This window comes from Notothenia coriiceps, unplaced genomic scaffold (assembly GCF_000735185.1).
Source record: "Notothenia coriiceps isolate Sejong01 unplaced genomic scaffold, NC01 NC01_scaffold00026321, whole genome shotgun sequence".
NCBI classification, from domain to species: Eukaryota; Metazoa; Chordata; class Actinopteri; order Perciformes; family Nototheniidae; genus Notothenia; species Notothenia coriiceps.
In genome coordinates this window covers 70,973-95,972 of record NW_011359022.1, presented here as the reverse complement: position 1 = coordinate 95,972, position 25,000 = coordinate 70,973, and the positions used below count along the sequence as shown (strand labels likewise).

At 39.2% G+C, this 25,000-nt stretch overlaps 1 protein-coding gene across 3 annotated transcripts in view; it reads right to left on the bottom strand.

Moving 5' to 3' along the window:
* Positions 1-25,000, bottom strand: part of LOC104956763 (cAMP-specific 3',5'-cyclic phosphodiesterase 4B-like) — a 106,976-nt gene that overhangs the window by 17,770 nt on the left and 64,206 nt on the right. For 2 of the 3 annotated variants that reach the window (XM_010784295.1, XM_010784296.1), the window contains 4 exons: positions 4,469-4,663; positions 3,490-3,526; positions 3,163-3,233; positions 1,060-1,109 (listed from right to left, as the gene is read on the bottom strand). In XM_010784295.1, coding sequence (XP_010782597.1) covers positions 1,060-1,109; positions 3,163-3,233; positions 3,490-3,526; positions 4,469-4,663 — 353 coding nt within the window. Of the gene's footprint in view, positions 1-1,059; positions 1,110-3,162; positions 3,234-3,489; positions 3,527-4,468; positions 4,664-21,044; positions 21,683-25,000 lie in introns of those variants that run through there. The other variant, XM_010784297.1, reaches the window with a different exon arrangement.

Sequence of the window (25,000 nt, the reverse complement as noted above, 5' to 3'; positions counted from 1 at the left end):
GTCTATTGTGGGTGTATTTAAAAAATTAAAAATAAAACATTGTTATGTAACATTTAACTCTCTGAATATTGATATTGACGAGGTCTACTTTGCTGTGACCTGAGTCGGCTTTAGGTTAAACATGCCGGTTATTTGATGGTTACCTGCTCACTGTTCTCAGTTTTATACTTGCTCATCTTGTCTCACTTTTACACAGCAACACATGTCGTTGCATCGCGGCTCTCTCAATCCACAGGCTGCTATCATTTGAGCAGGATGCACTAGGCCGGGGCAATAAAACCCTATTTTTCATCAAAAGCAATGAAAGATATTTGATTTTTTTAACTGAAATGTGTCATAAGAGGGAGTATTACAAGCCGTCACACACAAACAGGATGCGTGATTGTTAAACCCACATTCAAATGTGCCTCTGTGTATTTATTGTGTATTTGTGAGTTTGAGAGACAAGCTTGGCTGAGACGGTGAACAGACAAAAATCTCAGAGTCATAAAGAGAAAATCAAAAGGATAGATATTCACAAGCAAACCACGTACACTCACTTGTAGGTGCTCATAAAGTAGTGTGCACTTGTTCATAAATACTAAACACATTGTCTCTTACTGGCATAGACTGGTACACACATACACACTGCTGCTTAAATTCAAAGTTGTTGAAAGAAAGAAAAAGGGATTTTGTTGTTATCTTATGTGTGTGTGTGTGTGTGTGTGTGTGTGTGTGTGTGTGTGTGTGTGTGTGTGTGTGTGTGTGTGTGTGTCTGAAGAACCAGTTGAATTGTGTTTTGAAATGCTTAATGAGCTTGATGACAAAGTAGTCTGGACTGCAATGTTACAGCTGAAGACAGATTACAAGGAAAAATGAAAGTCGTCACGTACGTGAGTTCATAAGCAAAGTACAAGACAGAGGACAGAGGCGGGCAGGGAGGGAGCGAGAATAATGAGAACTAGGAAAAACGATGGCAGAAGAATGCTCGAGCCAGATATAAACCAGATAAAAGACACATTCTTCACAAAGCGTTACAGAGCTGAGACACGTAGCAGGATAGCTCTCTGAACCTCTTACCTGGGAGACACACTCTGGTGATGGGAGGCTGAGTTGCTGCAGGAGACCTCCTGAAAGACAAATAGAAAGCAATACATTAGAATTAAAAAAAGAAACATACACTGAATATTCTTCATCTTTAAATGGTTCACCCAAATAATGAATACCATTTTGTTGGGTAAAGTAGAATCTCAACATATTGATAAATACAAGTTTTTGTTTTCATGAAGAAAGTTAGATTCGAAGATCGATGTCCGTACGATAAATATATAACTACAGCTAGCGCTAGTTAGCTTAGCTTATTAAAATGTATCAAACCAACCAGATACAACACATGTTGATAAGTGAGCTTTACAGTTGCTTCTAGGCAGCCTTCGGATAGAGCAGGGCTTACATGTCTCTGGCTATTCAGAAACTAGACATATCATCACATCTTGGTGAGAGAATGATTAAGCAAAATTGCCCAAATGTTCTAACTATTTCTTCTTTTTTTCTTTTGTCCGGGAAATAACATGGAGTACACAAAATGTTGAATAGATCCTGAATGGAGTAATTTTGAACTCGAGTTGAAACGGTTCCTAAATAGTAATTAAACATGTCACAATGAGGGTGTCTTCAAATGTTTTGTTTTTATGTATTTTTATTTTAATGGAACCTTATGGTAGTTGATGCAGAAAATGTGTTGTTTCACTGTCAGATGTTCCAGTCATATATGCCCTCATGGTTGCAGTCTCAGCAGTACCTTTGAACATTTGATCATCATTTACTTTAATAGTGAAAATAAAAGGTCACATCTTGAAGGAATAACAGATTGAGTGGGAGACATAGCAACATCTGGAGAGCAGGAAACTGACCGCATATTGATACATTTTCTTTCAACAGAGACTCATTTTCTATCAGCCTGACCCCTCTGTGTGAAAGAAGGGCAACATATGTGTGCATTAATGCTGCATGCCTGTGTACTTGTGTGCATGTATTTTAGTCTCTGCTCTTCTCTATGTGGGGATGTCTGCCGAAATATATGTCAGACAGGCTCTGTGTATTCAATACAGCAAACTGTGCGATAACAAAATCCTGGAGGAGAGTGCTCTTAGCATCTTTGGAAACTGACACAAAGACACACACTTCATCTCATCTTCGACACACAGATGGAAGCCTGAAGAATAAAGGGGAAGGTGCCCCACATACATATATCCAGTGTATCTGGATCCGTCTCTCCTCCAAAGTGAGTTGTGGTGCTAAATGGAAGGGTTTGTTGATTTTTCCAACAGAAAATTACTATTTGTTTTAAAGAATAATCGTTAAGGTGATATTTCAAGCAAAAATACCAAACCTTAAATGTTTATGGTTCTTGCTTTCAAGGATTTGCTGCTTCTCTATTTTTGTATGTCACAGTGACCCTCTTATAGGCATTCCATCAGTGTGAGTAGTTGTGAGTTTGTTTTGTGTTTGTGTCCCAGAGAGGAATTCCTTAGAGAGCATTTGATTTGAATGATGCATTGAGGGAAACTATGTTTCAACAGATAAATGAGGAATGATGGATCCAAAATAAGCATCCCTCTTTTATGTTGACATCCTTGTTATATTACATTATATTCAGTTTGTCAATAAATTTCCATCTCTGTATGTTTGTGTGTATGGTTGTGTGTTTGCTCGAGCTGCAGTAGTTAAGCTCAGCAGTGGCGTCAGACTTCACCCTGCAGTTTAAAGCTCAAGATCTCAACCTTGTGGTGGAAAATGGAACTGCAGCACACATGCTGACAAAATGAGTGTCTAGCCTTTGCCTTTATGTGATTTTAAAAGCTATAAAGTAATTTGATGTACTTTTTAATTTTACAAGATGTACTGTATAATGTTTATCATATTTATTTGGGAATTTAATAAAGGAATCCCAAGATTATCTAGGTGGGATTCGACTTGATTTTTCTAACACTCTCTAGGGGTCCATATGATGGCTGATAATAACCAAGCAAATGTTTCATTATCAAGTGCTTCCTTTGAATGTAAGAGTGTGACAGATTGTTTCTTTGTTTCGTTTGCAGGGTCAACATAAGTCATGGAGTTAAGCATTTGGAAAAAAAGTTTTAAAATGTTGCTTGCTGTCCTCAAGTCTTAAGCACTTACTTGCTGGAGGCACACTGGACATTGGTCAGTACAGTGAAGTTATTCCTCACACTTCGAAGGCTTGCCAGAACCTAGATAAGCAGAGTAAAATAACATTTTGAGCGTCCTTTTTAAAGTATACAGTATTTTTTGAAAATCAATTTTCTTCTGAACAGTGTGGAGACATTTTTGTGTAAATGCAAGCACAAAATCTCCATAGTTTGTAGCCTAAATAGCATAATTATCTGCCATTTCCCCATGACAATAACATCAAGGATGAATCGCCTATCATAATAGTTAAAAATGATTGTCCTCTTGGTCCACAAATAGTTGCAGCAAAATGATTACCTGAGCAAAAGGTGTCACGATCAGGTCATCTCCATGTCTGCAAACACAAACAAAGAAGTGGTGAGAAACATCCTCAAAGATGGTACACACCAAATATCTGGTTTAGCTGTTGCATACAGATTACATGCATAAGTGCCCCCTGCTTATTTGTGGTTATAAGCAAAGATGTTAAGTAAGAACAATAGATAATGACCCAGCCAGCTTCATTTCTATAATTAACTGAAAGAGCCTAAAGAGGGAGAGGAATATAGGAGGACGGTCAAAACAGGAGTCTTTTGTTCCAATGGCTTGTAACCTTGTAAGGCACTTAGCTCTCAGTGACCTGTTCTTGTAAGATGAGACAGGGCAACATATTGAGTTACTCTTCTGTGGGTTTCAATAATTGTCATTATGCAACATCTGGAGTATGGACTACTTTAAGTAACCCACCCCCCACTACCAGATCTTGTGCTGGAGGGCAGAGCAGTAATTCAGCAGCAGAGCATCGACTAAAGCCAGTGGTGTAGTTTAATGGTTAAATAAAACAGAAAAACACTTTGGCTGAAGTCAGTAAAAATGAGTAATTGACAACTGCTAAGGAGATCTCTTTACCAGTAAAAAACACTACTTAAATGAAATCTCATCTATACTTTTATACACAGATAATGTTCTCCTAGGCTAAAACGGAGTATCACTGAGTAATAAGACAGTACAGCACAGGGCTCTTTTAAGAAAAGACGCAAATACAATTTTGTCCACAAGTTATAAGTTATTTTTAAGGTAACTCAAATACATTTTGTGTTGGGTTAGTGCATACACAATCCTTACGTTTATTAAACTGCCTACCATTATGGAAAGCAAAAACCTTCCTAATTTATTATTTGTGCATCTTGCTATAATTGTGTGTATGCCATGTTCCACTGCATGCATAAGCCTCTGGCTTAACGTCTTGTTCTTCATGTGCATGTTGTGCGTATTTGTGTGTGTGTGTGATACTCACAGTTCAGAGGCGATGGAGGAGTTTCGTGACATGGACTTGGGTGACAGGTCATAGTCGCTGTCAGAGCGGTAGAGGAAGGACTCTCGCCGCTGGTTATGACCGGGGAAGTTAGTGTGGAGGACCAGCCCAGAGCCGGGGGAGGCCTGGGGGTCCAGAGGGCTGCAGCTGGTGGACGGGCCATTCTCCACATCAAAACTGAAAACAGATAAACACACAGTTTAATATTACATTTATAATTGTAGTTCCGTTTTTCAGTAAAGTAGCATAAGGCAATAAAGCAGATATACATCAATGATTAGAGATAGGAGTGTTTACCAGTGTTTAAAGTATGACCAGTTTTCTGGTAACATTGGACTCAAACTAGACCAACTCTAAGCTACCAAGCTAGTGGAAAAACTCTGATAAGAAAACAAGTAGAAGAAACAAACTTAACCTTGAAATTGAAATGAAACACCTGCGCAAATAATACTTTTCATTTCAAACCTTTAGGTCCCATTGAGATCATTGATCTCTTTGTCAAGGGAGACTTTATCTTTCTGATAACGTTTCACTTTCACTATCAAACTCCCCGTTGATTTTATTGGGTTTAAACGACCTAGCGTTACGAAATGGAAAGAGTCTTCACATGTACACCCTTAAGAGGTAAGCACTACTCACACATAATTATGCACAGTAGACGCACACATACATAAATGCACATGACATGACTGGAAAAAAAGGGCACATGCTAGAGTGCACAGTGTTCATTCACTGTTGGAAATCACTGAGAGAGAGTCTCCTTCATTCAGCAGGAGAACGGGATGAATGGGGAAGGGAGGAGGTGGATCTCATTAAGACACCATGAGAGAAGAGGAGAGGAGGAAACATCACGTGAAGATCGTTTTTTATGGCTTTGGTGCGTCTTCCCAGCACGACAGAGTATTAGGGCCACACTTAGAAAAAAAAAAACAGCGAGATTTTGAGAATAAAGTCGTAATAATACGAGAATAAAGTCATAGTTACGAGAATAAAGTCGTAACATTACGAGAATAAAGTCGTAATATTACGAGAATAAAGTCGTAATGTTACGAGAATAAAGTCATAATTACGAGATTAAAGTCGTAGTTTCACAAGTGACTTGAGAAGGAGACAACAGTAGCGTCCTGCAATAAAATGAGGAATGTGGAGCATCTTGTGAAGCAGGGCTTTAGTTTAGGTTTCTCAAATAACGAAATACTTAATCTTTTGGCACATCAGCATCAAATTATCATAAGTATTAGAATTTTGAAAAGGTTGTGCAAGAAACTATGTCTATTATTTCGAAGAAAGAACCAAACGGACTTTGGAGATTGTCTCCTTTCTGCAGGAGGAAATAGCTGGTTCTGGCCGACGACAAGTGTCACACCCCCAGGTTTATGTCACGGGTTTTAGTGTTGTCTGTCTAGGTTTGGGTGTTTGCTGTCATGTTTTTCCTCCTGGGTTATTGTCTGGTCCTTTTCCCTGTGTTTTTCATGTCTGTCGTTAGTTCCCTGGTGTGTCTAATTCCGTGATTGTTTTCACCTGTCACTCCTCGTGTGTCTCCTGTGCCCATCAGTGTCAGCCCCGCCCCTGATTGTTCCCACCTGTGCCATCACAGTTATCAGTTCGTCTTGTCTATTGTCATGTTAGGTCTATGCTTTTGGAACTCTTTGGTTTTTGATTCCTCACTGCGTGAGCGCCTTAATTTTTTTGTCCTCTGTTTTTTTTGTCATCTCGACTGGAGTTTTGGTGATTACCTTTTTGTTCATTTTTTGCTAAATCATGGAAAAATAAAGTATCTCACAATACTTTACCTCTGCCTCCCTGTCTGCATTTGGGTCCTACATACTAAGTGCCTGGAATCGTAACAGAACGAACTGACCAAAAATGGACCCAGCAGACCTTTTGATGCTACAGGCGGAACGTCTTGGATACTCTCTGGAGTATATTTTGTATACGTGGAAAGGCGTCTCATCTAGACGGGGTAGAGAGGCTGCGTTGAAGGAGGCACGTCAGGAGGTTGCTCGTAGCCCTGAGAGCCAGTCCTCATTTTCTGACCCTTTCTTGGGGTCTGGTCGGGCGTTTGGAGGTCCACAAAGCCTCCAAAAAACTCCTAAGAGACGCAAGGCCAGGGTTCCGCACTCCAGTACCATCCCACATAGCCATGGACCCGTGTTCCGGTTCCTTGCCCAGCAGTCATGGTTCCGGCTCCAGTGCCGGCCCCAGCAGCCATGGTCCCTGCTCCAGAACCGGCCCACAAGGCCATGGATCCGTGCACCAGTAACGGCCCACGCATCCATGCTTCCACACTCCATTACCTGGCTTACACAGCCAGGGTCCAGGCTTCCGCTCCGCGCCCAGCAGCCATGGTTCCGGCTCCAGTGCCGGCCCCAGCAGCCATGGCCCCTTCTTCAGCTCCGGACCTTACAGCCATGTTTCCGGCTCCAGAACCGGACCTTACAGCCATGTTTCCGGCTCCAGGACCGGACCTTACAGCCATGGTTCTGGCTTCAGTACCGGCCCCAGTACCCATGGTTCCGACTCCAGTTTCGGCTCCAGGACTGGCATACCGGCCGACTCCAGCTCCTCGTCTCCAGTTGGCTGTTCAGCCGACGCCAGCTCCCCGAGTCCTGTCGACATACCGGCCGCCTCCAGCACCTCGTCTCCTGTTGGCTGTTCAGCCGACGCCAGCTCCCCGAGTCCTGTCGGCGTACCGGCCGACTCCAGCACCTCGTGTTCTGTTGGCGAACCAACCGTCTCAAGTCTCCTCTCAAGTCTCTTCTCAAATAGCCTCTCAAGTCTCCTCTCGAGTCACCTCTCGAGTCCCCTCTCAAATCTCTTCTCAAATCTCTTCGCAATTCCCCTCTCAAGTCACCTCTCGAGTTCTCTCTCAAGTCCCCTCTCGAGTCACCTCTCGAGTTCCCTCTCGAGTTCCCTCTCAAGTCAACTCTTGAGAGCCCTCTCAAGTCACCTCTCGAGTCACCTCTCGAGTCACCTCTCAAGTATCCTCTCGAGTTCCCTCTCGAGTTCCCTCTCTGTTCCCCTCTCGAGTCACCTCTCAAGTTCCCATTCAAGACACTTCTCAAGTCACCTCTCGAGTTCCCTCTCGAGTTCCCTCTCAAGTCACCTCTCAAGTCTCCTCTCGAGTTCCCTCTCGAGTCACTTCTCGATTCCCCTCTCAAGTCACCTCTCGAGTCTCCTCTCGAGTTCCCTATCGAGTTTCCTCTCAAGTCTCCGTTCAAGTTCCCGCTCAAGATTCCTCTCAAGTCATCTCTCAAGTCAACTCTCAAGTTTCCTCTCGAGTCTCCACTCAAGTCCCTACTCTTGTGCCGTTGGAGGTTCCGCTGGGGGTCCTGCCAACTCTATGTCCTGTGCAGTTGGAGGCCCCGCCGACTACTCTTCTGCCGTGGGGTCCTGCCAACCCTATGTCCTGTGCCGTTGGAGGCCCCGCCGACTACTCTTCTGCCGGGGGTCCTGCCAACTCTATGTCCTGTTCCGTTGGAGGCCCCGTCGACTACTCTTCTGCCGGGGGTCCTGCCAACCCTATGTCCTGTGCCATTGGATGCCCCGCCGACTACTCTTCTGCCGGGGGTCCTGCCAACCCTGCCCTTATGTCCAATGTCCGTTGGAGGAGCACCGCCGTACTACTTCCTGCCATGGGGTCCTGACCAGCCCTGATGACCTAGTGATCACTGGAGGTCCCAAGGCTTGACTACTCTCCCTGCATGGGGTTCCCTGNCTGTGCCACTGGAGACCCCATCAACTACTCTTCTACCGGGGGCCCTGCCAATCCCATGTCCTGTTTCGTTGGAAGCCTTGACATCACCTGTATCGCTGGGGGTCCTGCCAACTCCTTGTCCTCTTCCGTGGAAAATCTTGCCAACACCAGTTCCACCGGCTCCGGTTCCTGTCCGGTCAACACAGGCTCCTGCCCGGTCCCCTGAGAGCTGTGGTCTTCGCCCCTCCTCGAACTCTGCCTTGTCCTAAATTCCCCTGTCTCCCAGTGTTCAGTGTCAGTTCGTCTTGTCTATTGTCATGTCAGGTCTATGTTTTGGAACTCTTTGGTTTTTGATTCCTCACTGTGTGAGCGCCTTCATTTTTTGTCCTCTGTTTTTTTTGTCATCTCGACTGGAGTTTTGGTGATTACCTTTTTGTTCATTTTTTGCTAAATCATGGAAAAATAAAGTATCTCACAATACTTTACCTCTGCCTCCCTGTCTGCATTTGGGTCCTACATACTAAGTGCCTGGAATCGTAACAACAAGGCTATCGTTGGTTACATCTACAAGCTGTTCCAAGGGGATTTGTTGTTTCACAAGAAACGATGAGACTTGTAATCAAGGCTTTGAATCCAGAAGGAGTCGAATGATAGCCTTGTAGTGGAATCGGAATGAGCTCCCCATTGAAATCAGGACAGCAGAAAGCTTACACATCTTCCGGCGCAGACTGAAAACTCATCTCTTTCGACTCCACTTCGAGCGATAGAATTACTAACAAAGAATTGCTAACAAAACACTTATATACTGATAAAGGACTGGCTTATCTAAAGCCAGTTGAGTAGCACTTGAAATGTTTTGGCTCTTGAAACCTGATGTACTTATATGATTCTGTTTTCTTCAAGTTTGTATCTTGTTGGTCGAACGCACTTATTGTAAGTCGCTTTGGATAAAAGCGTCAGCTAAATGCAATGTAATGTAGTCGGACAGAACCAGCCATTTCCTCCTGCAGAAAGGAGACAATCTCCTCCAAGTCCGCTTCTCAAGTCACTTATGAAACTACGACTTTAATCTCGTAATTATTACTTTATTCTCGTAACATTACGACTTTATTCTCGTAACTATGACTTTATTCTCGTATTATTACGACTTTATTCTCGAAGTCTCTCTGTATTTTTTTCTAAGTAAGGCCCTAATACTCCGTCGTATCCCAGAGATCAAACAAACAGTGAACGAGAGATATGTTGTATGTATAACATTTTCCACGGTAGTTTGAGTTTTTGTACGTCACACTCTTTTATCGCTTTGTTCTGCCTTGATGGCCATTACCTCTCTTCTGAAAAATGTGTTTTGGTAAATGTGGCTTCATTTTGATGTTTAACCTTGACATTACAGTATGATGAGTTTGCAGTTTAAACAAAAAAAGCTCTTTTTTAATTAATCTGCTAAAGAGAAAACGCTTTGCTATGCTCATGTTAACTGTGGTTGAATCATTATTTTGGGACATCACAACAAATGTTAAAGCCACGTATGGTCTAAAGTGGAATATGTAATAAGGTATGGTCTACAAACTTGAAACTTCCAGTACTCATACACATAGATTGGACATTTTAAACAATTTTAACACTATAGTTTCTTGATTTTGGATTTATTCAAAGCTACATTTTTTATATTGAAGACGGTCATCAAATACAAAATACAATAATGGGTGAAACGTCGTTGTTTCAGATTATTCCCTAAAAAAGGATTCCAGTTTCTTAGTAAAGATAATACAGTATATAAATTTTTGAAGAAATTTTATAAACATGTTTCTATTTTCATTTTATCAATTTCATGAATGCTCATGCGTAAAACATATCGCACACACACGATGGGAATATGGTCAAAAGGAAAACAATGCTCAACAACTAAAAGCTCAATCTGTGAACAAGACACAGACAGTTCAAATGCTTCACAGAAGGGACAAAAAACAGGGTACAAATGAGACGGACAAGAAAGTACACAGAAAAAAGGCTAAAAGTGCACCATCCACAAATATTAAACTTATAAAACCAAGATTTAAACAAAATAAAAACAACTTAGAGTGGTACATGCTTTTGAACAATTGCACAGATTTGGTATTTAAAATGTTTTAAATGCTTAATATGTGCACAAATACAGGCTCTCATTGCAGCAAAAAGAAAGAAGGAAACACTTCCCTCCTTTTTTCTGTGAATTACGACATGGTGCAATACTCAGTGCAAACTGTGCAGAATTTCCTGTGAAATGTTCAATTTGTAAACATGCCATGACGGTGCACTGAAATACTATAAAATAAAGGATGAACTCTAAGGATCTAAGGTAAAGGAAAAGTGCAAGTGTAACACATGCATGCCTGCACTATCCAGTCAATGCTTGACTGCACGACCTCGGGTCAATCCACTCGCTTTGTGTGTAGACTCATTCTGGAAACCGTGCAGGCAAGGTTAGTCATCCATAACACGCACATCTCACAACTGTCCAATTATCCCCTTGTGAGCTTCACAATAAATATGTGGATGAAGATGATAAGAAGTACCAGAGAAATTCAAAAGGATAACATTTCCACAGGCCTGGGAAATGCCTTCAAATAGGCTTCCCATTAAAAAAGCAAAGTCTGTACTGTTTGCCAATAGTGCGCTAAATTATTTTTTATGTATTCCTCCATGCAGCATCAACAGACTGGTAGAATGGATAGGATACATTATATAATAATCAAGTTTGCAAGCAAGTTTCAGCACATACTCAGTGTTTATTCAGATATCCTTTACTTCAGTAAAAGTAGTACAACCACAATGTCAAACTACTCAAACACAATAAGTCCATCATTTAAAACCCTACCTAAGTAAAAGTACAGAAGCAATATCAGAAAGAAATACCAAAAGTGTCAAACACTTGTGCAGAACCTTGTCATAATGTATACTTTTTTTTAGCAAACATTATATGAATGGATTGTTGTTATTGATTCTTTCATTTTCTACTTAACATATAGTTCGACATATTATTTAATACAAACCCATGATAATTTTTATATGTGAAATCTTTAAATGTAAAGTTGCTATTATATACCAGCTGTTGAATACGTTCTAAGGGAGTGAAAACTTCCCTTGTGAAAAGTATCAGAGTAATTAAAGAAAGCTAATACTCAACCTCAAACCGTACTTAAGTGCAGTGCTGGAGTATTCACAGATATTTCCCGCCCCTGTTGTGTTTATGAGCTCCCGGGCCCAGGCAGACATCAGTGCTGTTATGTGTTATTCATGTCTTGTTCTACTTCTATCAAAACACATCACCTCTGATCCAACAATGAGCTGAGTCACATCCTGCTGAAAGTCTTTACAGTCATTTGAGACGTTAAGCCGGGGTACAGGTGTTATGATTGTGTGTCATCAGTCTTCAATAGAGAGGGACGATGACACACAATGAGACATCCAATAGTAAGAATGAGAGTAGCATCACGATGGGTCTCATTACGTCAAAACCATTATTTTTCGTAACAGGATAATGCTGTCTGAGTGCATAATACACTTTGTCTTGTGCGGTGGTCACAAGGACATTAAGAAAAACAAACTGAAGAAGGATGAAGCATAACACTTTGTTGAAATCAAGACTTAGCTAAATAAATATAACTATTTGATCCTGGAAGTTTATTCTTAAACTTTGGAAACAATACATGCAATAACATAATTTTAAGTCAGAGTTTTAAACTTTATTGAACAGCACTTCTGTCTCTCGCTCTATTGGCTGAGTGCTGACTGTGACGCGATTGAAAGCTCCAAAAAGAAACTAAGTAGACCTCTGAGGTTTGGTAATATTGTTAGATAAACAAACAAAAAAACAAGCGTTTATAACAAATCTGTAAACAAAATAAGAACATTATCTTATGGCTGTGTTTTTACCCTGGTCTACTAAACAGGACAAAGGAGGGATATCCAATAATTTAACCTTCGAATGACAACACAAAGACAAACCTTGGGAACAAAGACCCTTTCCTATGAGTTCGGGGTGACCTAGTGGTTTAGTCGATTAGTGCAATTGTCTTGAAAATCCTTTCCACTCATACAACTATTTCTCTTTGAAGTTCAGGTACAGAACAACATGTACATCAGCTCTTAGATCGAGCACATGTACTCTAAACATACACAAATGTAAAATTAAATTTCTTGCTCAGTCAGCCAGAAGGAGGCCTTCTGTTCAAGGACAGGATGTGAACACGTATGGCTGAGGGAGCAAGAGCACCAGAGGCCAAAATCTTCATTGCAATTATGAGCTTCCTAGGTAGAGTGGAAATAATCAGCCAACTAGCATGAAAAGGATCAAAGCGTCAAAAGACTGAATGACGCACGGTTGTGTTTTTATGTTCAACAGGATGGCATGTCATCTGTATACAGTACCTTCCAAATAAAAACACTGATTCCTTAGGGATAGACATTTTTCCAACTAATCATAATCACTTACCGCGTAGGAATAGTAAGTTATGTTTTTGTTGTGTTTTTTTCACTTAAAGCAATCAGGAAGCAGTCATTCTGATCCTTATATGATTCGCTAGGATGACACCACATTCCTTTCCCATGATCCAGCAGCATCTGTCTGACTTATGAGCAGACTGGCCGGGCGATAGACTTGTCCCAAAGATGGTAGACTTAGTGACAGCGAAGTAGAGAAGTTTTATCCATGCTTGGTTACAAAGGATTTAGAAAGGTCTAATCAAATATTGCATCACAATCAAACTCAAATTTCACAACCGGGGACATCTTTCACAGACAATTATCCAGAAAATGTGATTTCGTGAAAACTAAGACAATATCAGATAGGAAGGCAAGTTATATGCAGGCTAACATTGGTTCAACATTGTTACACAAATCTGTAAACAAAGCCAAATGTGGGTGAAATACATCATTGTTGACCAGAGAAATATAAATGCTGCTGTCAAATCTCAATGTCAAGCAGGCACAGGCTAACATCTGTGCTAAATACACTTTTCTTATCAATAGTCTTTATTTAAAATGTGTTGGAGTTTGGCACGAGGCAGCAGCTACTGTGGAAAAACAGCCAAGAGGAAGAAAAAGCAGAGGCTGAACTGAAAACATCCAGTGACAGAAAGTTAAGATAGCAAAAGGTGAGTGACATATAATTCACGTTTTCTTTCTGGTAAATGACTCCACTTCCCATCTCTAAGACAATGGCGCCATTTAAGGTCACTTTAGTCTCATTTACTGGTAGGGTGGGACAACTCAGTATCCTGCTCATTTATTCAAGTGACTGTACTGTAGGTGTGTTGGGTTTGACCCTTTACAATTTCACAATGTGTGTGATTCACTTTTGCTGAGAATAATCCTGGAGCATTGGACACACTCTGATATAAAATATAAAATGACTACGTTTGCAACTAACAATTATTTTTATTAACATTTTATCTGCAGATTATTTTCATGATTAAAAGAAAATGCCCTGAATAAATTCCAACAACCCAACATGATGTCTTCAAAGCTAATCTTTTTCCGACCAAAAGCCCAAAATCCAAAGTATGATCATGTACGACAAGGAAAAGTATCACATTTTCTAATTTAAGAAACTGAAACAAGCTAACGTTTTTGATAACTAAATAAATAAAACATGACTTCAGACAAAAAAGGATAAAATAATCTGTTTTTGGGGTAACATTTATCCAAAACGGGAGGTTAAGTGTGAGAACTTGAGGTTAAAGGACCAATATTACTGACCTTTAATTGAACCTCTTCAAGCTTAACAATGTTTAAGATTACTTTTATTAAAAATATGAAAGAAACCTCTTTATCTTGAACGATCAGATAATTTCAGCAACGTTTTAAATTATTTCAAAGTACTTTCTAATAATACCAGTAGTGATTGATACAACAGTCATTTGCATTCATTTTGTGATTTGCAGGTACATACTGTACACAAGGACATCTAGATATATGTGCTTAAAAGTTAAATGTTTAAATGTTACATTATGGCGGTGACTGACCGGTGGAAACACGCCACAACGGCCCAATACACTTACATTAGGAGAAACTCACTACTCTTTCAAAAACTATGCAAATATAAGAAAACAAACGTTCCAAAACACATGCAAATTAAGAAAAAGCTTCACTAACTTGACAACACATGCGCAGCGTTTACTAAAAGCGCAGCATACTTGTAAACGAAACGCTGGTTAAGATGTTTCTTCATTTGCATTGGATTTTTAATTTTTTTTTATATTTGCATCGTTTTTTAAAGTGCTGCATGTTTTCTCCTAATGAAAGGGTTTTGGGCCGTTGTAGTCCGGTCGGCCACCGTAACCCTAACCCTTAAACATATTTATTGAAATGCCTTAATGTAGCCTAGAGGTCTAAAAAAATAACATGGAATGAAAACAGACATGAAGATGTATTTGAACCTGAGAATCACAAAATCAGTTTTTACTTGGATTTCTTTCTTTTACATTAACCATCTAATTGGCCTACATGGTTAAATACCTACCAATGTTCATCTGAGCAAGCCAAAATACCAAAAGGAGAACACAAGTCAAAGACACAGATACTCATGCTGTAAAAGAAAGAGCCACAGAGAGTCTCAGAGGAGAAGAGAGAGTACATTCTTATACTTTGAATTAATCCCTTCCTTCCTGTGTGTTATGTTGAGGGGAAACCAGTGACCATTTGTCTGTCGGGTTGTGCAAACAGAGGTGCCATGGTAACACCTCCTGTTTGTCTTAGGATGAGCCAGGGTTTAAATATTATTTCTTCAACACACCCTTAGAAAATTCAGATTGTTCTGTTATTATTTCAGCAATTTTGCTAATGTTTACAACTTGTGGCCCGACAAATTATAGTTTAAAAAAACATCTGCTCCACTACATCATTATGAGAACTTGTGGTCAAAATGTGCCTTAGCTTGGAAATGCCCCCAGAAGGATGATGAGCTGATTTAGCGATCCCATCAGACCGAGCGAGAATAGCAGCTGAAATGGTATGCTCCGAAAGATTGTGGTAAAATTTCCCTACATGAATCTGCAGCAGAAATGTCTAAAAATAGCTTAATAACCCGAGCTAGTCTAAACATGCAAGAGACGTTTCCCCACACATGAACTTATAAAATTCTACCGGAATAAAGAGGACAATTTAAACATCCTAGACTCAAAACATGATGTGTTAATCAATATTTATGGATATGATCCCTTAGTGAGATTATGTCTCAAAGGCAGTTCATGGAAGTCCCGTCCTGGTGTAGGTTTTGATGTTAAGTTCAGTATTGCTAGCACTACCAAAACACTTTCTAGATGCATTGAACATGATCAGGTCATTTCCAGCTCTGCTCATCACTCACTGTATTTACATTCATTCTTTCACATCCTACAGACAATTTGCAGTGAAGATGTCTCGATGTTACTCAACAGTTGCGCAATACTTTCTTAAAGTTTCAATATTGTCATTCTCTCATCAGAAAAAACGGAAACCTAAGCTGACCAATCACTTTGTCATCTTCTGGTTCTCATGTTTCTCCTCTCTGTAGCTCCAATGTGTACAGTAGCTACACTTTTTGAGGAAGCTAAGCAGATGTCATGCCATAACCTTTCAACACATAATTATAATAGAAATCAAGAAACACTCAGATAATGGACAACTTTATAGGCTCCTGATTTCTTTTTAAGTTGCTTCAACTGTGTCAAGTCTGTATTCTTAGATGAGGAATTTAATCTCCTGCCCTGAAAAAAACCCTAATGCAAACATGAACCCCTAGAATTATGGTCTTAACCTTTTAATTGATAAAAACAGGCCTTACATCAAGTTAAAACCATGCTGAGAATCAAAAATGTCCCCTGGCCTTTTCCAATCTGCGACCCAAAAAAGGAAAAACTGTGAATCAAACTAGACATAGCACTTATTATTAGTAATTAGGCCACTGACGTAATCAGGACTTGGGCCAAGTCATTATACATGCACATTTAGGCACAAAGGCATCCAGCAGATGCTCTCATTTAGAAGTATAAATGTGAAGCCTAATGTCACATGATTTCAGGAAACACAAAGCAGAACGTGCCAAAGATGTGATCGTGGCGGTAATGACGCTGATGGTACAGGGGCAGCTCAGTGCGTGTGTTTGTGTGTGTGTGTGGGCTTGTATGTGAGAGATCATGTAAAGCAGATTTTGACAGAGTGATGGATTTTGAAAGACAATAACTGAAACATATTTAAAGAGTTAAGCTGGAAGAAGTTTTTATTAAATTTAAAAAAAACTTTCCTGAGCTAGCAAATTGCAGTGTGGCATTTATTTTCCATTACAGTCACTGGTCTGCACAGACTCCCGCTACCCGCATTCACAGTCCATGGTGTGTCCCTGTTGCTCTCATTAAACTCTATGTGCTGGGAATAACTTCATTAAACCTACTGTATAACTTTCTGATCAGCTAAGCTAATTAATTTAGAAAGATGGACTTTGCTGAGATCCTGAGATGTAAGTGTGTGTATTAACATTTAGTACATTTCTGTACTTAACCCTTAGATGCACGAGTGACTGGACACTACACTCTTCCATAAGTGGGTCAAAAAGGACCCGTATTAGAATAATATGTGTGTTTATGCCATTTCTGTCATTTTGGTTAAGAAAAATCACTTGTATAATATTTAGTATTATATTTTGGTTCACACTAGAAATATTTCATATTTAAGTTTTCACTATTTATAATTGTAGAACATTTTTTTACATTTTCAAAAAAAACACGAAACCCCATAGAAAATGCATGCAGGTCATTTTTGACCCACTTATGGAAGCTTGGGGTAGTAATACAAAAACCACAATTTCTTAAAATGTATAAAATTTAAATTTAAAATTTGAATGGCATGATATCCAAAACATGTTTTTTGAGGAATAGCTGGAATATGAAATGATAAAAAAATGTAATTACAAAGGTACTCTAATAAAACCACCTCACCGGGTCAAAAAAGACCCACTTATGCATCTAAGGGTTAAGATTTGAGGTACTTGTCTATACTCTATACTTGTATGGAAATATATATACTTTTATTCAACTTCATGAATACAAAAGTTGAAGTTTTTAAAGATTTAAGACTTTAAAGATAAGGGATAGGATTATACAATACACAGATTGATTGTATATTAGTTGATATGACTTCCACTGAAATGCGATATACCCTCTAAATGTCGTCAGATGGTTTTACATGAAAAATAGTTTGAGAACAAATGGTTAATGTTATCCAACATTTTATGAAATATATTTCAAAAATGTGTGTTGCATTCTTTTTTAAACCTTTATTACCCCATTAATCAACTAAAATCTCCATAGATTCACCTTGTGAACCTTTGGAAGGGAACTCAAACCCTAGGTTGGAAACTTCTAGGCCACTACCTTAACTTTATAAAAATAACTAAATGTATATTAGCTACAGCTTATCTATAGTAAAACACTCCCTACTAGTTCATGTTTCAGCAAAAGCTGAAACTATCCTATGCTGTAATGAATAATATAATATTCTGTGGATCGAATCATTTTACTTTTTATCTGTGAAGTATGTTAAGGTTAGGGTTTTACTGCTAACAGCTACTTGGTTTCAATGTACCTTTACTTGATATAAGGTAGTTTTACATTAATGTCATTTTGTTATTACGTTAACGTTCTGAATACCTCTTCCATTGTTGTATAAACCATTATTTTATCCCTTACCCTCAATAATAATCATAATCATTCATTGTCCTCAGCATTATCATCCTCATCTTCATCATAATCATCGTCATTATTGGCCTTAACATCCTCATCCTCATCCTCATCATCATCATCATCATCATCATCATCATAATAAGCCAAAGAGTCACAACCTTCTTGATTTGTGACTCTCCCAGCCATCCGTACTATCACTTGTTATTATCCTTGCCATTATCTTAATTCATTAATCACCATTATTATTATTATTATTATTATCAACCCCGCCTCACTGTCATGGCGGTTAATTTAAACTTTGGCCATTCACTCATAAATAAAAACCCACCGACCACATAAACCTCTGCAGACTTGACAAGTCCCTGCCCCATATTTCTGTGTATCATCACCATAACAACATATCAAACTGTAGGTGAAGTGAACTGCAAGTAAAATACAGCTTAACCAAAACTTCTACAACACAACGCTGCACCCCGCCCATGGGCAAGCAGGCACAACACACTGGTAATCAAAGTCTTATGCTCAAGGTGAAAAGAAATCAGGTTTGAAATGCAAACAGCTTTTTTTGATGAAACTAAATATACATTCAAAGTAAGGAGCTGCCCTGGGGCTAGTTCTGTTTAATTGAAAATTCCTGCAGGTTCAAACAGATATGGAGATATTTTTGAGTTTCGAGAAATGTTGCCAACAGCTGTGACTCAAAAAGTCTAGCCACATTGTTTTTGTGTTTTTTTGTTGGGACCAAGCGCAATCATGCTACAGGCAATGCTTCTACAGTCCTTTGCCCTTAAAGGTTCCCTATCCTACTCAGATAGCAGCATGAATGGGACGTTTCCAAGAACAGTTTTGCTTCTAGGCGTGAATAAAGTCCTCAGTAGAGAATATATTTGGTCCAAGATTATCTAAATGACAATGTCAATGAAAGCGCGAGTGAAAATGTAAAAAGGGACATAGCAGCCAGAAAATCCCTGAGTGCGGAAAAAAAGGGCTGTGATCTTAGTTATTATGCCATAGGAATCCGGGTCACTGTCAAAATATTTCCTTAAGCTTAAGCTTCTTCTCCTAGCTGGATATATGAGAATCACTCCCTGGACACATGTATATAGGCTTATACATGCATACCCAGACACCATGAAAGGGCATCTGAATGTGTGTCGATATGTCAGGCTATAACAAAAAAGATGCATCTCCAATACAACGCACACAGAGGAAGCAGCCATAAAGTTATAATCCCCCAGTTATAACATGGTAACGTTATGTACATGTGTAATGATATGAACATGAAGCGCAGTACACAATACAGTATGTGTACTTCTGCTTTCTTTAGTATAGTCTAGTACACAGGAAACCCTCGGTCACAGAGGTGGAACCCACCCAACCAGAGGTGAATGTGTCCAATCTTCAACAGCTATGTTGTTATGAAAATATTCAATAAATTCAAACATCTAGCATTACATTTCTGCTTGTTTAGAAAAGAAAATGTTTATGTTGTTAGGGATTTATTTCTAGCTTCATTAAAACATTCACTCTTCATTTGGTTGTTCTCTTTTTCATTGTGACGCTGTCCCCCTAAACCTTCGGGATTCCAGGCAAGCAGCCTGACGTGTCTCCAGCTGAGCCAGAATACCCACACTCCCCCTGGGTCCAGATCCAGCCTAGTTTTTCGTAGTGGTTTATTTCTTTATTGAATCAAACATAAAAAGAAAAAAAGGCTGCACTCAACATTAACATCAATGCTATCTCAAGGTTTTTGCTGATTCATTTTATCCTCAGTTTGTCATAATAGGCCCTTGCTGATGTTAGTCACCAATTTCTTCAGCGAGTTCACATTGCTTCCATCTGGTTTCAGACATAATCCGCCAAGAAGAAGGACCAATAGATTTTAAGAATGCATGGTCCTTGTTGTTAAATCACTTCATCTAATCTTTATGAATTGTTTGTTTATTGATTGTTGTGATGATTGTATTTGTGCTGACTGTGAAAACAAATAGCCCCTGTGGGATTTTAAAGATCAACTTCATTTACCTAACTGTAAAACAAATATTATTTTAGATACTCTGTCTACCTTGAAAGGAAATGTGCAGTGTCACAATATCTGTAGATGTACACTGTCTATGTATTACAATTGATCAAATGTGAAAATAAAGTGTCAGTCTTAGCACGTGAAAAAGGGCAAATAACACAACACAGTTCCCACCCCTTTGGCTTTTGATCCTTTATACTGTAGCAAAGCAATACCTACTATGTCCTATTTCAAACAAAGGGTTATCCATTCTCAGATTACTTCAATTTAATGTAAACTTTCCATTATTTTATTGGAAGAAAATCAAGGTTATGAATTTTTGAAAAGAACTGAGTAAACATGAATGTGTTTCAGAAAAAAAGATGTTTCTTCTTGTATAGCTTTTTTATTCATCTCACATCTCTGACCCTCAGCTTAGAAAGCACTGATTCAGATAAGTTTGCTAGGCATGACGACTGAAAGAGTTCCCACAGTGTTTTTTTAAAAACGTGAACTACTATGGACAGACAAAAAAACCTGCTTGGCAACAAAGTAAAAGTCAAAAGAGTTGCCGAAGACTATAAACAATGATTGGAGACAGACCCTTCAAGGTATTTTTTTTGTTTTGATATATCCTTCAGTTGGTCTGGTTGTGAAACACAGACAAGGCTATATTCCCACTGTAGCCTATAATAAAAGTTATAATGGTAAACAAACAACTACTTGACTCTCTTACCCGCATTAACAGCATGCAACTTAAACAAAACATCTCTCTGCTGAAACCCCTTCCCCCCAAAAACCATAAAGTCTACTTAGTTTAGATTTCCTGACCCAACCATGTGACAGTGCATATAACTGCATTCCAGTTGAGGATTAGGCTACTATAATGATGAGAAACACATGAGAAGATTGCATGATGTATGTGAAATAGGAAGTAAGACGTATACTTTGTATGTGTTTTCACACACAGCAAGGAGTGGAGTTCAAGCACTGAAGGAAATCTAGAAGTCAAACCAATGAGTGATGACGAGTTTCTTGAAATAAGACAGCTCTATACAAGAAAATGTTCAGCATGTTGCGATGGAGTTGAGAAACAAGCAGAAAGCCAAGAGACACTGTAAAGTGTGTGTGTGGTTGTGTGGGGTATCCGTGCGTCCTGACCTGTGAGCATGGTTGGCGGCGTGGAGTTTCCTGACGACTTCCTCACTAAAGTCAAAATGAATCCTTCCTCTGGCACAGGGTGAACGCCGGTACATTGCCCCGACACACACATGCACTCATGCACACACTACGCTGCACATACCATCACATGCGTAACCACACATACTTACACTAGAAAACACCTAAGTGTGGCATGTCCCACACCAACACACTAAGAATGAATGTCCCACACTGTCATACACACATTTGACAAGTCAACAACATTAGTGATAACCACACGGTAGCATGCATTCACACCTCTCATACACTTAGCATTGCAAAAAAAACTCACTGATATCACACACTATGTCACACAACTTCAAATGAAAACTATCCAATGTATCAGTTCCTAAAAAACACAATCACACAGTTCCCTAATATAAATAGCAAAACACTGGTCCAGGCTACACATTCATACATTTATTGTAAAAGCCTCTGTTTAAAAAGTTCCTCAGCAGGTTATCCATCAGCCTTCCACTCGTTGGCACAAATAGAAGCAGCAAAGAGGTATCCAAACACACACACACTTGACCTCACGTCACACACAGGAGCAACCTTATCAGCAGTCCATACGTCACATCACGGAGCTCTTAAAGCCCTTGTTCAAACTCTGACACTCCCCACTCTCTTTGCAGACTCCTCTCTTCGTCACAGGCTATACTTCCTCCCCATGGTGTGAGTGTGTTTAGTATACGTGTGTGTGTGTGTGTGTGTGTGTTTGCAGTATGTGTGTGTATGGAGCTCTGTTCCCTTCAGCAGAGTAAGGAGGAGCCTCTAAGTTCTGGAGTGGAGTTGCTGGACTGGAGTCATACAAATCATTCATCATTAACAGCCTTGGTAGCTGTAATTAGCACTGTGTGAATCTTAAACAAAAATAAGTTACACACACACATAGCTGTAAACAAAGTACAGTACTGTAGAAGCTATTATGATTTAAGATATTTTGTTTTCCATCAGATGGCTAGGCGAAATGTTGCCAGAGATGCCTGGAAAAGAAGGATAGGTGGACCATAACATTTATTCTGATTCTCATCAAACTCTGGATAGATATGTACTGTATAGACAATGTAAGTAAAACACTGTTGTAGTAACATAAATGATGTATTTGCAATGTGTTTTAAATGATCCATAACATGGTTGTTTAGTACATTTGGGGGTTTAAATGTATATTGTTTATTCATTTAAAAAACTAATAAATATCCCCATTTTGACACATTTGTCACTGATTCAGAAACCCCTTTACTGAACAAAAGGTATTCTGATTAACTGTTCTTCTGACTCAGTGGTCTACCTTAACTGTCTGTGTGTGTGTGTGCGTGCGTGTGTGCGTGCGTGCGTGCGTGCGTGCGTGCGTGCGTGCGTGCGTGACGGAAAAGGTGGCATCTGGTGCTCTCGCAGGGGGCCACAGGTTCTGGTGATGACACTATAATACAGTACAGTACTGACATCCAAGCCCTCATATATTATAACTGTGGCAACAGATTTGTGATAAATAGCAGCACATATGGAACAATAGGTAAGATACAAAAAATAAAAATATACAGTATCTATAAATACATTCGAAGCTGCTGTAAAATGTCTTTGTATGTGTGGTAATATGTTGTCCAAAAAAACTTTTTGGAAAGTATATATAAAGGTATTTTAGGTAAACAGATGAATTGACATGGCTAAAAAAGATCATATCTTTACCTTCAGGATATTTAAAAGGCATCCATTTATCCTTGTTATACTGTAACTGATTTTTACAAAAAGTCATTGTTTCTTTTTATTAAGAGCTACTTGCATGTTGTTCTGCATTTTATTTATGGAGATAAAACCAGTGCATTATTTTCCATTGGTGTGGACATAAACAATGCAATCTGCTTTTGTTCAGTGTCGAGTATCTAGGTAGATTAACTCAAATCCTTTACTTTATTACATGTTTAATGCACTTGTAATTAAGCTATTTCATTAAGAAGCTAGTCAAATATAGCAGATTGTTTAAGATTAAAACCAGTGCTTCCCAATATGTTTGGCTTGTAACACCTATTGTACCAAAAGACACGTAGATTTGGAGTTTCACAAAAATAAAACTTCCTCTCTTAATAAATCAACATTTTAAGCATTCGTCATGTCATTTCATATCATTTTTTTATACCTCCATCTAATGTTTTTTTTTCTTATATTCTCAGAACTAGTGAATCATTTCTCAAAAGGATGTTATAATCTGTATATGTCAATGTTTGCAAGGAAAGGTGACATTGGTGGAATGAGTAACTGTTTCTCATAACTTCCTCAAACAGTAGTCATGAGTGGAAAACATTCCTGAAAGACAACTGAAGGACTTTTTTACAAGTATATATTTTCTTATAACCACCATCATGACAGGCAGTTCAGCTTCCTTGTCATTTATTTTTGATTTAAAATGAATCCAAAAGATGACACATAGCATCTTTTGATGACATAGCAAACACACTTAACAAAACACTTAATGACAGGACAGGAGAAGGGTCAAAGGAGCCAAAACTGAATCACTACCACGTTCCCATACTGCAGCTCGCCACACCGCTTCCCTAACACACAGAGATTAGAAATGGGAGAGGCGGAAGATGTGCTGGCCACAGGGCTGTGTGGATCCTGTGCAACAATGGCTTTAGCATTCCTTCCCGAAGGCTTAACCATCACAGAAGATATAGCCTATCCTCAAACTATGATAGCCATCATCTGTGGTACACCAGTAGGAAGTCATGCCCATTCTGACTTATTCATCATGGCTATACATGTAAGTTAAGAAGGGCAAAGACGGATGCTGAGAATCTTGTTGTTTTTTTTGTGCCATGCAACCAGCACATCTGTCTCATTATAGCAAAACATGCAGACAATAATGATTTGTTGTTTCAAGAACCATCCACATGAGGCTAACATGTAGTTATTTTGAAGACAAAATTGTTTCTATTTAATCGAATTATGTGGTGTTGCATAATTACGCAAAAAAAAGTTACTAAATAGGTTTTCTGTCCAAAATGCCCCTATACATGCCAAAAGGGGCTACTGTGTATTCTGCATCCTCAGCATGGAATATTTGGCAGAAAAACTTCAAACTCAATATATTATATTTTGAACCCTTTTAAACTGAAAAGGCGGATTCCTCAAGATGTCAGTGTTTCTATACTTCCCGATCACAAAACTTCTTGTTCTTTTTCCCTATGATTTCATTTTAGTTTATTTTAGTATTTGTATATTTTTTATTTTGTTCCTTTTATCAGTTTTCCCCTTTTGTGTGCTTTGTCTAACTATTTATTTGGGTAAATATTGTTTTGGCTCTTTGGGATACTGCTGAACCTGTTAAGCCCCAAAGACCCCGCCGGCGGGGCTTTTTTTTCACGACACTGTGTCTCAGGGCTTCTTAATATTTAAAAAACTATGAATGTTTCATACCATCCTAACGTCAAGAAACTCAGCTAACTGATGATACGAACTATTTTTATCTAAACAAAACACAAGTCTCACAAGAAGGTTCTAAGGGTGAGTTCACACCTGCCTTGTATAGTCCGGTTGAATTGAACCCTGGTGCGTTTAGCCGCTTGGTGCGGTTCATTTGGGTCGGTGTGAACACAATCCGAGACCTCTTAAGTGAACTAAACAACTGGACTCTGGTCCACTAAAATAGGTGGTCTCGGAGCGCTTGCCTGCGAACTCTGGAGCGGTTCATTGCTGGTTTGAACGCAGTCCGCACCAAAACATAGGAAGCGTAGTATTTACGTGTCAGAAGAACGCGGATATCTCAAAACATTTTAGCGAAAGAGTCTTTCAAGACATCCGCGGTTGTTTAGTTAAAGAGTGAAGCAGAATTAAGTGTTGAACAGTTAAGTCAACTACTTAAAACTAAGAACACCTGTCGTCGGTGAAACGCCCCTCCTTACTGCAGAACGTCTCTC